The 19,487-nt window shown below is 39.0% G+C and overlaps 1 protein-coding gene across 1 annotated transcript in view; it reads left to right on the top strand.

The window, feature by feature from the left end:
* The window catches only part of Znf346 (zinc finger protein 346), a 51,066-nt gene that overhangs the window by 2,108 nt on the left and 29,471 nt on the right, over positions 1 to 19,487 (top strand). The window contains exon 2 of the mRNA XM_026398211.2: positions 19,237 to 19,340. Within this exon, the coding sequence (XP_026253996.1) occupies positions 19,237 to 19,340 (104 nt within the window). The remainder of the gene's footprint in view (positions 1 to 19,236; positions 19,341 to 19,487) is intronic.

Here is a 19,487-nt window from a genome sequence, read left to right as displayed (position 1 = left end):
CCTCACACATTTCAGACAAGCACAATGCCACTGAGCTGCAGCCCCAGCCACTGGCTTTCATTTTCTTATAGCACCCTCATTAAGTTATAATTTGTACACCATAATATCCAACCATTTAAAAGTATACCACTCAGTAATTTTTACTGAAAGTGTAGAGTTGTATAGCCATAAAGACAGTCCAATTTTAGAACATATCCATCACCCCATTAGTTTCTTTGTGTTCCTTCACATTAAATCCTCGCTCCCGGGGGCTGGGGATGTGGCTCAAGCGGTGTCGCGCTCGCCTGGCATGCGTGCGGCCCGGGTTCGATCCTCAGCACCACATACCAACAAAGATGTTGTGTCCGCCGAGAACTAAAAAATAAATATTAAAAAAAAATTCTCTCTCTCTCTCCTCTCTCACTCTCTCTTTAAAAAAAAAAAAAAAAAAAAAAATCCTCGCTCCCACCTCCTGACCTAATTAACCATTGATCTGTTTTCTGTCTCTTTAAATTTATCTTTTTGGACATTTCATATAAACAGAATCATACAATATGTTATCTTTTGAATTTGACTTCTTTTAGCATGTTTTTGAGGTTTAGCCAAGTCGCAGTATGTATTAGTACCTTATTTCTTTTTATTACTAAATAGAATTTCACTGTATAAATACATGTACCATATTTTATTTATCCATTCATTAGTTGTTTACATGTGGATTGTTTCCAGTTTGGAACTCTTATGAATAATGCTGCTATGAACATTTGTGCTTAAGTGGTTTATTGTTGTTGTTGTTGTTATTTTGTTTTCAAGGTCCTGGGAATTGAACTCAGGAGTGCTTTACCCCTGAACTACACTGCCAGCCCTTTTATTTTTTGAGAGAGAGTCCCACCAAGTTGCCAAGGCTGGCCTTGAACTTGTGATCCTCCTGCCTCAGCCTTCTGAGAAAACTGGGATTATAAGCATGTGCTACTTCACCTGGCTGTGCTCAATTTTTTGTGTGGACAAACATTTCTCCCTAGGATTGCAATTGCTGGGTCATATGGTTATTGGCCTTGGTGTATTTAATTTTGGGGGGACCTGTCAAATCATTTTCCAAAATGGTTTTATCCTTTTACAGCTCTTCCATGAATGTATGAGGACTTCCCTTTCTTTATATCCCCCCAGATATTTGTTATTGTTTTATCTTTACCATTCCAGCGTGTGAAGAATTATCTGATTTTCTTTTTTTCTTTTTTTTGATGCTAGGAATTGAACCCAGGGACTTGTGCATGCTAGATAAGCACTCTGTGTAATTGGATTATTTGTCTTATTACTGAATCATAAGAGTTATTTTTATATTCTGAATACAAGTTCTTTATCAGGGATATGATTTAAATAAATTTCTTTTCTATGACTGTTTTTTTCTTCCAAACAGTGTCTTCTTTTTTTTTTCTTTTGGTACTGGGTATTGAACCCAGGGACTTACACATGCTGGGCAATTACTCTACCACTGAGTTACATCCCCAGCCCTTTTTTATTTTATTTTGAGACAGGGTCTCCCTTAATGCCCAGGCTAATCTGGAATTTACATTGCTTTAGCCTCCTGAGTAGCACACCTGGCTTCTATAAACTGTTTTGAGTTAATATTTTATGTATAGTATGGCGTAAGAATCTAAAATTTTTTTTTGCAGTTGTCTTAGCACAATTTGTTAGAAAGATTATCCTTATACCATTGAATCATCTTGATGCTTACAGTGAAAATCAATTGGCCATAAATGTAAGAGTTTATTTCTGGACTCTCAGTTTTATTCCTTCCATCTATATGCCTATCCTTGAGTCAATATCATACTATCTTGACTACTGTGACTATGTTAAGTTTTTTTTTTTTTAATATTTATTTTTTAGGTGTAGATTGACACAACACAATGCCTTTATTTTTATGTGGTGCTGAGGATCGAACCCGGGTCCTGCCCGCACTAGGCGAGCGCTCTACCACTGAGCCACAATCCCAGCCCCTATGTTAAGTTTTAATGTGTCAGTGTAAGTCCTCCAACTGTTTCTTTCCCAAATTGTTTTGCCCATCCTTTTATATTTTTTTTCCATTAAAAAATAAATTTTAGGATCAGCCTGTGAGTTTCTTTCTTTTTTCTTTCCCCTTCCTTCCTTGCTTCTTTCCTTCCATCCTTTTTTTTCCTTACAGGTTGGTGATCAAACCCAAGACCATGCTAGGCATGTCCTCAGCCCCTGAGTTCTATACACCCAGTTTGCAATTTCTGCTTTTAAAATAATCTGCTTGGATTTATACAGCAGTTGCATTGAATTTATAGATCAATTTGCAAGAATTGCTATCAAGACAAAATTGAGTCTCTGATATCTGGAAATAGAATGTTTATTTTTTTATTAACATGTATTGTTACATATTAATGATGTTCAATGTGATATTTCAGCACATGCATGTAGCATGTAATGACCAAATCTAGCCTCCCTTTTTTCTACCTCCCCCCCAGACACCCTTCCTAACTTCTAGTTATCACTATTTCTACATTCAGGTCAACTTTTTTTTAGCTTCTATATATGAGAGAAAAGATGCTATGCTTATCTTTCTGTGCTTTGGTTATTTCACTTAAGACCTCAGTTCCATAAGTGTTGTCAAGATTTCATGACAAGATTTCATTCTTTTTATGGCTAAATAGTATTCCATTGAGTATATATACCATATTTTCTTTATTCATCTGTTGATGGACACTTAGGTTGTTGCCATTTCTTGGCTCTTGTGACTAGTGCTGCAAGCATACACAAGAGTGCAGACATCTCTCCTATATATAATTTCATTTCTTTTGAATATATACCCAGAAGCAGGATTGCTGGATCATATGAAGGTTTTATTTTAATTTTTTGAGTACCACCTTACAGTTTTTCATAATGACTGTACTAATTTACATTCCCACCAACAGTGCACAGCGGTTCCTTTTCTCCTATGTATCCTCACCAGTACTTGTTAACTTGTTATCTGTTGTCTTTCTTTTTTCTTCTTCTCCTCTTCCTCCTCTTCCCCCCCTTCCCCTTCCATCTTCCTGGATTAAATAACAGGCCTCACACATGCTAAATAAGTACACTACCTCTGACCTACATCACCAAACCTTTAGTTTATTTTGAGACAGGGTCCAGGTTGCCCAGGCTGGTTTTCAATCTAATTGTGCCTCAGTCTCCTGAGTAGATAGAATTACAGAGTCTATCTTTGTATTTAGGGTTTGTTTTGTTTTGTTTTGTTTCATGAAGACACATTTATTTAGATCTTGAATTTTTTAGTAGTATTTTATATTGTAATTAAAAAATTAAAATGTATTGTACTGAAATTACATTGCAATTTCAATAGAAGTGGCTGGAGTGAACATTTTACCTCCGGGAAAAGGCATTTGGTCTTTCACCACTGAATATGTTAGCTCTGGCTTTTTCATAGGTGCCTTTATGAGGTTGACTCCTAAGTATCAGTCCTCAGAAGAGTTAAGTAGTGTCCACCTTTATCCTCTTTCCTGTGAATTAATCTTCCCTGTTGGATGAGAATATAAGGAAGAGGCTCAAGACAATTGCATTCCTTCTGAAGGAACTTCCCTTGGTCAAATAAGGAAACTTTAGAGGAACAGCCCCTGCCACCATCATCACATACACCCCCCCCCCAACCCCCAGAACACTTTTGGGGAAAAGGATCAAGATATGAGGGAAGGGTGGAATAGAGGACAGAAGAAGGTCAGAAAGACCTTAGTTTTGAGGTCTTTCAAACTGTCTGAACAGATTAGTGATTTGTATTATTCTTCAAATCACTTATTGTGTAGAAGTCACCAGTGAAGTGGAGTATGGTGGTACATATGTGTAATCCCAGCAACTGAGGAGACTGAGTCAGGAGGATCACAAGTTTGAGATCAGGCTCAGCAACTTAGTGAGACCTTGTCCCAAAATAAAAAGGGCTGGGAATGTAGCTTAGTGGAATGTAGCCTTTGGGTTTAATCCCTAGTACTAAATAAATAAATAAGGGCTGGGGTGTAGATCATGGTAGAGTGCTTGTCTAGCATGTGTGAGGCCCTGGGTTCACTCCCTAGTAATGGGGGGGGGGCAATAAAAAGAAGTCACCAGTGAAGCTTCCTGGGCTTTTCTTTATAAGAAGATATTTAATTATTTATTCAATTTACTTACGTAAGTTTACAGTTGGCCCTTTGTATGTGGAGGTTCCATATCTGCAGATTCAACCAACTGCTAATGGAAAATATTTGGAAAAAAAACATTGTGTCTGGGGCTATAGCTCAGTGGTAGGTTGCTTACCTAGCACAGGTGAGGCACTGGGCTCGATCCTCAGCACCACATAAAAAGTAAATAAATAAAGTTATAAAAAAAATTTAATTGTCTGTATTGAACACACAGACTTTTTTTTCTTTATTCCACAAATAAGAGTATAACAACTGTTTACTTAGTATTTTCATTGTATTAGGTATTATAAGTAATCTAGGAATGATTTAAAATATATAGGAGAATATGTTTCGGTTCTATGTAGATACAGCTGTTACCCAGACCTCTGCCAGGGACCTGACCCTGGGGGTCCCTATGGACCAAATTAGGCCACCTATTACCTCAAAGAGAGAAAGGTGGTGATGTATGAAAAGAGTTTAATTCAGTGTGGGCCATATTGGGAAGATGGTGAAAGCTATATTCCCCATAATGACAATTGCTTCAGGATTATACAGGGCAAGGACAAAAGCGGGTCAGATGTGGGTGTGCTGTATACTCAGAATGTGGTCTGGTAGATCAGCTGGCACCAGGGAAGCTAGGGAAATTGTTACTGCTTGGGGTTGGGGAAGTTAGTTTCCATTCCAGCCTGCAGACCACTAGAAAGGAGAAATAACTTAAAAAGTGAGAACAGGTTGGAGGGACAAAATGGAGTCAATTAAAATGAGGACTGTGTCCTCCTTCATGAGGAGCAAAAGGCAATGGTATAGTTACACTATGCCATTTTATAAAAGGGACTTGAACATCTGAAGATTTTGGTATTCACCTCTGCAGTTCCTGGTTTGAATTTTGGTGAAGAGGGGCAGGTTTTGAAACTAGTCTTCTGAATACTGAAAAATGATTGTATTCAGATTTTTAAATTTCTTCTTGAGTATTTCTGGTCATTTGCAACTATCTAAAAATCTAAGTTGTCTGATATATTGGAAAAATTGTTCATAATATTCACTAACAATCCCTTAAATTTCTGCAGAATTGTTAGTAACATGCCCATTTTTGTTCCTGACTTTAGTATTTATGTCTTTGTGTGTGTGTGTGTGTGTGTGTGTGCGCGCGCGTGTGTGCACGCGCGCGCACGTTGTAAGGAGTGAACCCAGGGCCTGCCCCTGAGCACCCCCAGCTTTTGTGAGGGTTTTTTTTTTTTTATCATTGTCTTTGTAAATTTAGGTAAGGTTTGCAAGATTTGTTGATCTTTTCTAGTTTCTAAGGTGAAAGTTTGTTGCTAATTTGAGACCTTTCTTTTCTGGTATAGATGTGTAAAATGATAAATTCCCCTCTTAAGCACTTATGGTTTTCATTTACAGTTCCTTCACAGCTCCATTGACCCTTGTAATTTCCTAAGTGACTAAAGGAATAAGAACTGTCTTTGTCAAAATATTTGTCCTTTTGTCCTTGTTTCCTAAAATAGCTCCAGAGCTATAGAGGTGAAAAATACTCTTTTATTTATTTCAACTACATCTGAATTTATGTCATTAAGGTGATTTTTGGAGAGTCCCTCGATAACCACAGGTTAAAGAACTAATTGCTAGGTGAACCAGCCATATACTCAGAGGGTTAGAACTCACAGCCCCTGCCATCCCCCAGGAAGGGAGAGAGGCTGAAAGTTGGCCAGTGATATAAATTAATCATGCCTACATAATGAAGCCTCCATAAAAACCCCAAAAGACTTTAGAGTTCAAGGGCATACAGGAAGGTGAACCAGAGCACATCCACACGCCAGAGGATGGCACACCCAACTCCACAGAAATGGAAGCTCTGGTGCTTAAGATCCTTTTAGGCTCCCTGTATGTCTTATCTGCCTGTTTATTTGGATCCTTTAAAATATCCCTTATAATTCACCAGTAAACAGTGAGTGTTTTGTGAGCTACCTGAGCAAATTAATCAAATCTGAAGAAGGGGTTTGTAGGAATCCCAATTTGTAGTCCAAAGAACTGGTAAAACAACCTGGAGCTTGTGATAAATAGGAATCAGAAGGTGGGGGCATTCTGTAGTAGTACTGAGCCTTCAATTTTCTGTGAGATATTGTTACCAAAAGCTCAGTCCTTGTCCCCAAGGCCAATCCAATAATGACACAGTTTTGAAAAAAAGGAAAAAGATGGTTCATTGCTTTACTAGCAAAGAAGAAGCACAGGGGACTCCTGTTCCACAGGCTGAAATTCTGCTCTTAAGGGAACAGAGGGCTTTTAAAGCTCTTAAAAGGCTGTATTCCAAGTGTGCCCTAGGGTGGGGAGAGAGGGTGGGGTCATCCCAAGTGCACCCTGTTGGTATGTTAAAATTCCTTTGTTATTTTGAGAGATAGTCACTTCCTGCATCTTCCTGTGGTGGGTGTGTGCTCAAGCACAGATAACTGAAGGTAATCTTATTCCTCACCCCCAGATTAGGGAGGGGAGAGGGAAAAGAGGAAAAGAAAAACATGTCCCTTTTAAGCAGCAAGGGCTATATTTAAAAGGTAAAGTAGACCACTGTTACAATCTGAAACCATCTCCAGGTAGAGAGTGTCAGAATTGATTTGAAATAGAGGGCTCAGCTGGTGTATACGGTATGATTGCTTGTCTGGGGAGAAACTCCCATACATTTCGACACAGAAGCCATATTGTGTTACAGGAGTATAGAAGGAGAAACTGCTTTTGTTTTGTTTTTGTTTTTGTTTTTACAGAACATTGCTGTAGCTAGATCCCATAAATGTTTGTATATTATGTTTTTATTACTGGAGTCCCTTAGGCAAAGGCCCTAGTCTGGTGGTCCCAACAAACCAGGCCTTGACACCTGTCATGGTATGCCAATCAAAGAGTCTGAGCAGTGGTAAAAGCAAGAGAGGAGCTTTTAGTGGGCATGCTGGGAAGAACAGACATAAGGATCTAATGACCAAAAATCTGTCTTAAAGGGACTAATAGAAACTTTGACATTTTATTGGGAAGAACAAAGAAAAACGTTGGGGGCTTACATGGCTGGGAGATTTGCATAGCTAGCAGAATAAGTCCTCCTAGTCAGGCTGTGATCTGATTGATATTTGTCTCAGGGATTCTGGGAAGTTCATCATTACTTGAGGGGTGGGTTGATTCAGTTCCCATCATGACATGCTTGCTTCTGCTTAGGGGCCAGCCTCAGTTTGTCTAGTCATGTTTGTGCTTAGGGGGCAGTCTGATCTTGGAGTCATCTGCTCAAGGATCACCTATGTTTGGAGGTAGTTTCACTTCCTTGTCATAAAGATGCTTATCAATCAGACCTGTTGTTCCTGGAATCCAAGTAACTATGGAAGAAGGTGACTCAGTTAAAAAAGCAAATGGAGACAGAGTGACAAAATGGTGTTGGGCCTTCCTTCAGTTTCATTTGTCAGTTCAAAGTAATTTCTAATTTCCCTTGTAATTTGTTCTTTGATACATGTTGTTCAATTTCCAGATATTTGGAGATTTCCAAGATTTCCTTTGATTCTGGATTTTTTATTAAATTCCATTGTGTTCATAAAACGTACTTAGTGTCTGAATTTAGTTCTTTTAAATATGGTGAGACCCGATATGTCCTATCATGGAGAATGTTCCTTGTTGAAAAATCAACATATATATCAGAGTTGTTGGTCTTTAAATGTCAGTTGGATTGAGTTGATTGATAACATTATTATAGACTCTTAACTGATTTTCCAACTAGTTGTTCTATTGATAATTAAAAATTAGGTATTAAGATGGGTGTTGTGGTGCACACCTGTAATCCCAGCAGCTCAGGAGGCTGAGGCAGGAGGACCACAAGTTCAAAGCCAGCAATTTAGTGAGGTCCTAAGCAACTTAGCAAGACCCCATCTCAAAATAAAAACAAAAAAATAAGGCTGGGGATGTGGCTTAGTGAGTTAAGCACCTGTGGGTTCAATCCTGGTACCAAAATGAAAAAATAAATAAAAAAGAGGTATTAAGCCAGATGGAGTAACACACACCTGTAATCTCAGCTACTCTGGAGGCTGAGGCAGGAAGATCAGAAGTTTGAGATCAGCCTAGGCAACTCAGTGAGACCCTTTCTCGAAATAAACTGAAAAAGAGCTGGAGATGTAGCTGAGGGATAGGGTGCTTGCCTAAAATGTGCATGTGCAAGACCTTGGGTTTGAGTGGACTATTTAGACTATTTACATTTAATTATTATTTTTTTTAAAGAGAGAGAGAGAATTTTAATATTTATTTTTTTTTTAGTTTTCGGCGGGCACAACATCTTTGTTTGTATGTGGTGCTGAGGATCGAACCCGGGCCGCACGCATGCCAGGCGAGTGCGCTATCGCTTGAGCTACATCCCCAGCCTCCTACATTATTTTTTTTAATTTATTTTTTAGCTGTAATCGGGCACAATACCTTTATTTATTTTTATATGTTGCTGAGGATCAAACCCAGGGCCTCACACTTGCTAGGTGAGCGCTCTACCACTAAGCCACAACCCCAGCTTTTAGTCTATTTACATTTAATTATTGATATGAAAATTAAATTTTCATTTTATTTATTTTCTTTCTGTTCTCTTCCTCCTTTACTGACTTCTTTTATGTTACTTTTTTTAATGTGCCATTTTAATTCCTCTGTTGATTTTTTTAAATATTTTTTTTTAGTTGTAGTTGGACACAGTACCTTTATTTTATTTATTTATTTTTATGTGGTGCTGAGGATCGAACCCAACACCTTGCACGCACATGCTAGGCAAGCACTCCACTGCTGAGCCACAACCCCAGCCCCTCCTCTGTGGATTTTTTTCAACTTTTTTATCTTTTAGTTTTTTAATGATACTCCAGTGATTGCAATATGGATCTTGACCCATCCCAGTCTACTTCAAATTAATGCTGACTTAATTCTTGCAAAATATAAAAATATTTCTCTAATATACCTCTATTCTGTATATTATTTTGTTTGTTTTGTTTTTCTAATATTGGGGATTAAACCCAGGGGTGCTTTACCACTGAGATACATCCCCAGCCCCTTTTTTTTTTTTTTTTTTGAGGCAGAGTCTCACTACCTTATGTAAATTATTTTTTTAAGTGTTTTTTTTTTTTTTTTAAAGAGAGAGTGAGAGAGGAGAGAGAGAGAATTTTTAATATTTATTTTTTAGTTCTCGGCTGATACAACATCTTTGTTGGTATGTGGTGCTGAGGATCGAACCCAGGCCGCACGCATGCCAGGCGAGCGCGTTACCGCTTGAGCCACATCCCCAGCCCCTTATGTAAATTATTATAATATTTGATAATAAACAACTACATTACAGATTCTTTATTTACTATACTCACATTTTATTGTAAGTTCTTATTTTTTAAAAACTTACTGTTTGGGGCTGGTGCTATAGCTCAGTTATAAAGCACCTGCCTCGCATGTGTAAGACACTGGGTTCCATAAAAATAAATAAAGACATTGTGTCCATCTACACCCCTGACAACTTATCTTCTTTCTATCTCTATGGACTTGCTTATTCTGGATACTTCATGTAAATAAAATTGTATGATACATGGCTCTGTTAGCTTTCATCACTATGACAAAAACTTGAGATAAACAACTTAAAAGGAGGAAAGGTTTGTTTCAGTTCCTAGTTTTGATTTCAGAGTTTTCAGTCCATGGGTACTTGACCACATTTCTTTGGGCCTGTGGCAGGGCAGAATGTCATGATAGGGAGTACGTAGAGAAAAGCTGTCACCCCATGGCAGCCAGGAAGCAAAAGAAAGACAGGAATGGGCCAGGATCCCAGTATACTCTTTAAGGGAACACACCCCATCACCTACTTCCTCCAACTAGACTCCACATCTTAAAGTTTCTTCCACCTCCCAGTAGCCCCATCTACTGGGGACTATGCCTTCAGCACATGAGCTTTGGGGGGACATTTAAGATTCAAACCATAACAATGGCCTTTGCGTCTGGCTTCTTGCCCTTAGTGTAATATTTAAAAGTTACATTGGATATGGAGTTCTTGGTTAATAATTTTGTTCTTTTTGCCACTTTCCATATCCTTCTGTTGCCTTCTATCCTTTGTTCTTTCAGAAGAGAAGTTAAATTATGAATTGAATTATTTTAGTATAAATGAGTTATTTGTCTTTTGCTGCTTTCAAGATTTTCTTTTGTCTCTTGACAGTTTGACTATGATGTATTTAGGTATAGATCTCTTAGTTTTTATCCTACTTTGGGTTCCTTGAGATTTTTTGGATATGTAGGTTGTTTTTCATGAAATATGGGGAGTTTACAAACTTTTTTTTTTTTTTTAATTTTAACCCCTTTCTTTCTCTTCCCTCCTTCTGGCATTTGCCTTATGCATGTATTAGTGTATTTGATGCTTTCCCATAATCTCTGAAGCTTTGTTCATTATTCTTCAGTCTTTTTTCTCCTTGTTCTTATATTTGATATTTCTATTGATCTATCTTGAAGTTCACTGATTCTTTTGCCACTTTTATATTCTGTTGAGCTCCTCTAATTAATTTTTCATTTAATATATTAGACTTTTAACTTCAGAATTTCCATTTGGTTTTCTTTTATACATATTATAAGTAGACAACTTTTAGTATCATATCATCAGTGCCCTTATGTTTGCTTTTTTAATGCCTTTTTCTTTTTTTTTTTAAAGAGAGAGAGAGAGAAGAGAATTTTATTTTTAATATTTATTTTTTAGTTCTCGGCGGACACAACATCTTTGTTGGTATGTGGTGCTGAGGATCGAACCCGGGCCGCACGCACTCCAGGCTACCAGTTGAGCCACATCCCCAGCCCTGCCTTTTTCATTGAATAAAAATTTGAACTTCCTGACACTATCAACAATATGAATTCACAAAACAAATAGAAATACCAAGGCTTGGTAGCCTTAATGTGGCCAACTCTCTGGTTTATTCTTGTAAGTTACCCTACCCATTAGACTATATTGCCTAACCATTGTCTCCATGGGTAGGTTATTATTCTAGGAAAGAGTTCTCCTAGAATCTTTTGTTATTTGCTGCTTTTAGCTGTAACTAAAAGCCCATTGCCTCTTAATAAGCCATAATAAGTAGGGGTGATAAATAGATTTCATCCCTCTCAGAGAACTACCCTCAGTTGTTGGTAAATTTTCCTTTTTAGAGGGGGTTGAGTGGGATGAGAGGATTGAACCCAGGCCCCACACATGCTAGGCAAGCACTCTGAGCTACATTCCCAATCCTATTTATTTATTTATGTAGATAGATAGCATGCCTTTATTTTATTCGTTTATTTTTTAATGTGGTTCTAAAGATTGAACACAGTACCTCACATGTGCTAGGCAAGCACTCTGCCACTGAGCTATAGCCCCAGCCCTTATTTTTTTTCTGACTTAAAATGACCTTTAATGTACGACACAAGTCAGATTTCAGAAATTAATTCACAGTTTCATTTCAATAAATATAACACCAATTGAAAATATCAGTAGATTAAAAGACATGAATGTATAAAGTGTAACACAAAATTTTATCTTTGCTTTAAATATAGAACACTCAGAGACAATGATATTCATGACATTATTTCTACTAACAAAATCTGAGAAATAACCTAAATGAAAAAAATAAAACAATGGTTAACTAAATTTGTGTGCATCTAGTTGAAATTTCCTGTGTTAAAAAGCAAGAATCTGAAGACTTTTTTAGGGAGGAATGAACTGGGAATTGAACTTAGGAGCACTTGACCACTGAGCCACATCCACAGTCCTATTTTTTATTTTAAAAATTATTTATTTTAATTTGTTATACATGATAGCAGAATGCAATTCATTTCATATTATACATATAAAGCACAATTTTTCAAGTCACTGTACACAAAGTATTTTCACACCATTCGAGTCTTCATACATGTACTTAGGGTAAAGATGTCTAACTCATTCCACCGTCATTCCTACCCACTAGCCCCTTTCTTTCCCCTCCCTCCCCGCTTTGCCCTATCTAAAGTTTCTCTATTCCTCCCATGCCCCCCCATCGCCATTATTTTTTTTTTTAAGAGAGAGAGAGAATTTTTCAATATTTATTTTCTAGTTTTCGGCGGACACAACATCTTCGTTTGTATGTGGTGCTGAGGATCGAACCGGGCCGCACGCATGCCAGGCGAGCGCACTACCGCTTGAGCCACATCCCCAGCCCCCCCCATCGCCATTATGAGTCAGCATCCTCATATCAAAGAATACATTTGGCCTTTGGTTTTTTGGGATTGGCTTGCTTCACTTAGCATTATATTCTCCAATTTCATTTACTTACTGCAAATGCCATGATTTTATTCTCTTTTAATGCAGAGTAATGTTCCATTGTGTATATGTGCCAAAGTTTCCCTATCCATTCATCTACTGAAGGGCATCTAGATTGATTGCATAATTTAGCTATTGTGAATTGTGCTGCTATAAACATTGATATGGTGTCCCTGAAGTATACTGATTTTAAGTCCTTTGGGTATAAACTGAGGAGTGGGATAGCTGAGTCAAATCCCAGCCCTTACTTTTTATTTTGAGACAGAATCTCTATAAGTTGCCCAGGTTGGCCTTGAACTTACACTCCTCCCGCCTCAGCTGGGATCATGAGCATGTACCACCATGCCCAGTCATTCCCAGACCTTTTAAATTTTATTTTGAGACAGGACTTTGTTAAATTGCCCAGGTTGACCTTGAGCAATTTATTCCTGCCTCACCCTCTCAAGTAGCTGGGATTAAAGGCATACATCACTGGAACTGGCTGAATTGCATGTTCTAAGGTCACATCAAGGCTCAAGGAATAGCATGCAAAGTTTACTATTAATTGTAATATAGGAGGTGGTTTAATCATTCTGTGACCAATCATCCTAGCTCTAAGTCAACCTAAGGCAACTTAAGGTACCATAGTCACCCAAAGATAGTGATCACTTTGTCTCCCAGATGCCACTTCCCATGAATTTATTAAGTCTTTGAATTATCTTCCTTTGGAGGTGAGGGTACTAGGAGTTGATCCCTGGTCCTCATGCACGGTAAGTACATGCTGTACCCCTGAACTGTTCCATCACCACCACCACCCCGCTGCACACCTTATGAATTATCTTGCTGTCTGTGTTAGTCAACTTTTTGTTGCATCACCAAAATTACCAACAAGAACAACTTAGAGGGGTTGGGGATTTAGCTCAGTGGAAGGGTGTTTGCCTAGTACGCACAAGGCCTTGAGTTTGGTCCTCAGCACTGAAAAAAGAAGAAGAAGAACTTAGAGGGAAGAAAGTTTATTTTAGCTCACAGTCCCAGAAGTTTAGTCCATGGTTGGTCAAGTTCATTGCTCTGGGCCCTAGGTGAAACAGAACAACATGGCTGAAGAGTGTGGCAGAGGAAAACTGCTCACCTCTTGGCTGTCAAAGAGCACAGAGAAAAAGAGGAAAGAAGGAGCCACAGAGAAGATGAACCATTTCAGAACGTGCCCACAGTCACCCACCTCCTGTAGCTTTTCCCACCTGTCTATAGTTACCACCCAGTCCATTCCCACTAGGATGGACTGATTAGGTTTCAGCTCTAACAATCCAATCATGTCACTTCTGAATATGCATTAAGATCGGAGGTTTGGGGGCTGGGATTGTAGTTCAGTGGTAGAGCACTTGCCTCACAGATGTGAGACCCTGGGTTCGATTCTCAGTACCACATAAAAAATAAAGAAATAGAAAGAAAGATTTTTTTAAAAAAAATAGGAGATTTGGGGGAACAATTCATATTCCAAATCATAATACTGTCTCACACTGGTTCTCTCTGTCTCTACTTCATTGACCCTGTGAAAATCTGCCTTATGCTTTATACTTTGATAGCCTGTACCCTAACACTTTCTAATTGGCTACAGAATGGATACAAATAAAATCCTATCAATCATAACTATTCATAAGATTTAGAAAGTTGAAATGTAGTAAAGGCCATATTCCTGTGCTTCTTGGCTATTGTTGCTGTCGGGGAAGGCCATGGAACCTTGAGCTCTTCCTTTATCAGTGGTCTAGCATCCATTCTCCAGCTTTATATGTTGAGGGGTAGGTTCCATTGGTGATGAAAACTGAGAGGGCTGCCTTAGAGACCCTTATTAGCCTATTGGAACATTTATTCGTTATTCTGGAGGTCCAACCCAGTATTGTCAGCCTACCTGGTGATTTTCTAAGCATGTAATTACCTGTGTCAAACCATTTCTGCCTGTTGGATTAGATGCGCATATCAGGGCAACAGGGATGTGCAGTCAGACATCTGTCTCAGAATTCTGATATTTGTGTAGGTACTTTTCCCTCTGTAGGACTTCGCTTCCTTCAACTTCACAAACCTCTCTCAGTTTTTATGGATCTGGAATTTGGAGAAGGCTTGGTTGCATAGTTCTCATTCAAGGTCTGTTACATATGCGCACTCAGATGGTGGCTGAAGTTGAAATTGCACAAGAATGGAGCTTCTAGGAGTGGCCAGATAGCTCTTTCTTTTTGTATCACCAGAGCCTCCCTGTATAGTCTTCCTGCATGGAATAATTTGGGCTTCTTCACAGCTTGGTGGCTTTAGTCTTCAAATTGTTCACATGATGGCTGAAGATTTCAGAAGCAAACATTCTCAATTTGGCTCTTTTTTATCATTTTTTACTCCATGTGTTTATGTTGCTTAGTGCTTAGTCACTGATTCCATAGATTTTTCTAAATACCGGAAGTCAATAAGGCCTTACTTGGTCTTCTGTTGAATCTGTGTGTTGATAGGAAAGCATATTTAAAATTCAGGCCACTTTGAAGTTTGTCCTGTCTTTTATTTCCCCCTGGGCCATTTTGCATCTCTTTGAAGTGTTCATAGCCTTATAATGGGCCAGGAGTGTATCTAACATGGGCCCTCTCACAATCTCAGCCAGGGACATGCTTATCCCAACCATGACTACCGCTTCAGGTCAGTAGAGCCCTTGGCTCTTCCTGCCTCTGAGATCACTACTTCCACCAACTGCATGCATTGCAGCATAGAGGCCTCACCCACCATTTAGAACACAAGTGATATTGCCCTTCCCTGGGGAAGTTATTGGTTCTCTTCCTGCTCCTCTCTGACAGGACCTCTGCCCCTACTGAGTGCATGAGGAAACGAGAGCAGCCCTGAGGGAAAGAAACCCACGGATCCCCACTGTTCTTACCCAAAGTACAACAGTTTTGGCTTTTTTTTTTTTTTAGTTGTAGTTAGTCACAATACCTTTATTTTATTTATCTATTTTTTTAATAATTGTTCCCTCCCCTTTTTTTTAGAGAGAGAGAGAGAGAATTTTTTTTTTTTTTTTTTCCCCAGCAGACACAACATCTTTGTATGTGGTGCTGAGGATCAAACCTGGGCCACACGCATGCCAGGCGAGCGCTACCGCTTGAGCCACATCCCAGCCCCTTTATTTTATTTTTTTATGTTGTGATGAGGATTGAACCCAGGGCCTCGCACTTGCTAGGTGAGTGCTCTACCACTGAGCCACAATCCACTCAAAGTTCAACAGTTTTTTTGTTGTTGTTTGGTATGGGGGATGGAACCTGGGGGCACTCTACCACTGAGCTACATCCCCAGCCCTTTTTATTTTTTATTTTGAGACAGAGGACAGAGTCTTGCTAATGTTGCCAAGGCTGACCTCAAACTTGTGAACTCCTGCCTCAGCCTCCCATATGGCTGGGACTACAGATATGCACCACCACACCCAGCAGAGTAATCTTTTCAAAACATAAACCAGGGCTTGTTGCCTTTCATTACACAAAGAATAAAATCTGAAGTTCATAATGCAATTTATGAGGTCTTACATTCATTCAGCATCATCTAGTAAGCTTCATGTTGCCTCTCCAACTTTGTCTCCTACCACTCTTCTTTTACCACACTCTAGCTACACTGGCCTTCTCTCCATTCCTTAAACATGCCACTCACCCCGGCCTCAGAAAGTGGCTCAGGCAGGAACATTCTTTTCCCCTACACCTTCTTGTGGCTGACACTTTCCTGTGAGTCTTCACTAACTATCCTGCCCCCATCATTTTCTACCAATTTACTTTGTTTCCATAGCATTTCTCATTCTCTATCATTATCTTGCTTATTTATTTACTCTTTATCTTATGTGCTTTATTTATTGTCATGGCCCCAGCACTAAGTCCAGTGTTATCATGGGCATGGCACTTTGAATACATAATGTGTGCATCATACAAGTGTACTCTCAGGCCAAAGAGTGGGTTCCAGCACAGAGTGTATTCATTTAGTAGGTATTAACCAAGTCCCTGCTTGTGGGTACAGTATTGTACTAAATAGTGGGGATACGGAGTCATAAATGGTGTGCCCCTTCCTTGTGTAGTCTATGGGAGTCAGATTCTGAATGTCCTCAAAAGGAGACCTATCTCCTTTAACAAAACAAAGTCTGGGGCTGGAGGTGTAGAGCAATGTTAGGGCACTTGCCTAGTGTGCCCAAGGTCCTGGTAGGATTCCCTAGCACCCTGTGGGTAGGGAGCAGGATCCAGAATCTCCAGGTGAGGAGGTGGTGGCTGGACTCTGACCCCTGTCTCATCTTTTCATTCTGTGGAGCTTCTTGCCTCTTTTAAAAAGCTGTGGCTCAGGCTATGTGCCATGGTGCATGCTTGTAATCTTAGCAATTCAGAAGGTGAGACAAGAGGATCCTAAGTTTTAGGTCAGCAACTTAGTGAGGCCCTAAGCAACTTGATGAGAACCTGTCTCTAAATTAAATATAAAATAGGGCTGGGGATGTGGCTGAGTTCAATCCCTGGTATCAAAAAAGAGAGAGAGAGAGAGAGAGAGAGAGAGCGAGTGAGCGAGCTGGGGATGTAGCTTAGTAGTAAAGCAGTAAAGTACCCTTGTGTTAAATCCCCAGCATCAAAAAAATAAAATGCTCTGGCCCAGCAGTCTTCACAGATACAGCCAACCTTGGTTTCTCTGAACACAGCAAGGCAGGCAAAGTCTTTCAAAAAAATTTACCAAACACTTTAGGAGAAAAATGTGGTAATAGAATTGTAATGCAAAAAAAAACAAAAAACAAAAACCCATGTATAAAGACATTATGTGTATGGTGTGAACATACTTTATATACAGAGATATGATATGTGTAATAAGAATAGTAATGCATTCCACTGCTGTCATGTATTCTAAAAAGATAAAAAAAAAAAAGAAAGAAAAAGAAAAATGTGGTAATAAACAAGAGATCCTACAGGACAGAAATATAGCCAGACAAACCTTTCTGCCCTAAAAGATGAGCATAGTTAAGCCTTTGATCTAATGGCATAGAGAGAGAGGCATATTAGATGTTCTCCACCAAGAACCTTCCTGTTGGGCATCGCATCTTTTTTTTTTTTTTTGTACCAGGGATTGTAACCACTTAGCCACTTTCCTATCTCTTTTTATTTTGAGACAGGGTCTTGATAAGTTGCTTAGGGTCTCACTAAGTTGCTGAGGCTGGCTTTGAACTTGCCATTCTCCTGCCTCAGCCTCCTGAGTTACTGGGATTACAGACATATGCCACCATGCCTGGCTTCTTCTCCTGGGCATCTTGACCACTTTTTGGAACTGGGAGAAAAGAAGCTTGGGCTTGTTCTTCCCTCCTAGTTTTCTGGACTTGGCCTCTACTTCTTGTTATTGATGCTATGGTGGAATTCACATCTTGAGTGTGATGGCTCCCTTCTCATAGAGGCAAGTTGTCCATGCCTAACAATTAAGCACAGGCTAAAACCTGTGATGTTAGGTGATTTTAAATGTTTCAAAGTTAGATCCAGAACAGTGAGATAATATTTCCCTTTTCAATTCTCCTGATTCTATCTGGTAGTAAGCCTCAGTTAGGTATTACCATGCCTTTTTTTCTTTTTTTGGTACCAGGGATTGAAACCAAGGTTTCATGCATGCTAGGCAAGTGCTCAACCACTGATCTACAACCCCAGCCATTTTTATTTTTATTTTAAGGCAGGGTCTCGGGCTGGGGTTGTGGCTCAGTGGTAGAGTGCTTTCCTAGCACGTGCAAGGCCCCGAGTTCGATCCTAAGCACCACACAAAAATAAAAAAATAAAGGTATTGTGTCCAGCTACACCTAACAAATAAATATTAAAAAAAAAAAAAAAAGACAGGGTCTCAACTGCTAAAGCTATCCTCAAGCTTTTGAATCCTCTTGCCTCAGACTCCTGAGTTGCTAGGATTACAGGCAAGTACCACCATGCCTAGCTATAAAGATTCTTTTTTTAAAAACAACTTTTTTTTTTTTTTAGTTATACATGGACACAATACACTTATTTTGTTTATTTATTTTTATGTAGTGCTGAGGATTGAACCCAGTGCCTCACATGTGTGAGGCAAGCGCTCTGCCACTGAACCACAACCCCAGCCCTAAAGATTCATTTTAAAGAGAAGTTACTAAGGGGGCTGGGGTTGTGGCTCAATGGTAGAGTGCTTGCCTAGCATGTGCAAACCACTGGGTTTGATCCTCAGCACCACAAAAATAAATAAATAAATAAAGGTGTTGTGTTCATCTACAACTAAAAAATATTTTTTAAAAAAAAAAGTTACTTAGTAGGGGCTGGGATTGTGGCTCAGCGGTGGAGCGCTTACCTAGCATGGGTGGGACCCGGGTTCGATCCTCAGCACCACATAAAAATAAAGGCATTGTGTTGTGTCCATCTACACCTAAAAAATAAATAAATAAATAAATATTTTTTTAAAAAGTTACTTAGTAAAAAAGGTTTGTATTTATAAAATTATAAAATAAGTAATAATGCAGATGGTGTGAGATGATAGCATAATAACTAACTACATCATAACTATAGTAGGTGGTAGTAACTAACAACTTTGTATGTATTAGTATGACATTCTATTACTTAGTGCATGTGTTTAAGACAGGGTTGAAAGACAGTGCTGTTGGGGCTGGGCTTATAGCTCAGTGGTAGAGTGTGTGCCTAGCAAGTGTGAGGCACTGGGCTCAATCTTCAGCACCACATAAAAGTAAATAAATAAAAGGTATTATGGTATTATACCCATCTACAACTAATATATATATATATATTTTGACAGTGCTATTGCGGTAATATTTGTCAACTCAGATTTTTTTTCTTTTCCCCTCTGTAGTGGAACACATGATCCAGAAGAACCAATGCCTCTTCACTAATACCCAGTGTAAAGTTTGCTGCGCCTTGCTGATTTCTGAATCCCAGAAGCTGGCACATTACCAGGTACCTTTTCCATTGAACCTTTAGCACTACTTCACTTCTTTGATCCAGTGCCAAATCCTCACTTCTCCCTGGCGTTCACCATGAAATGTAATTCTTAGCACTCAGGCTTTATGTTCATGCATGTTGGCTTGTGACCTGTAGATTGAG

The sequence above is a fragment of the Urocitellus parryii genome, chromosome 1 (assembly GCF_045843805.1).
Source record: "Urocitellus parryii isolate mUroPar1 chromosome 1, mUroPar1.hap1, whole genome shotgun sequence".
In the NCBI taxonomy this organism is placed as follows: domain Eukaryota; kingdom Metazoa; phylum Chordata; class Mammalia; order Rodentia; family Sciuridae; genus Urocitellus; species Urocitellus parryii.
This window is presented reverse-complemented; position numbering and strand designations above follow the sequence as displayed.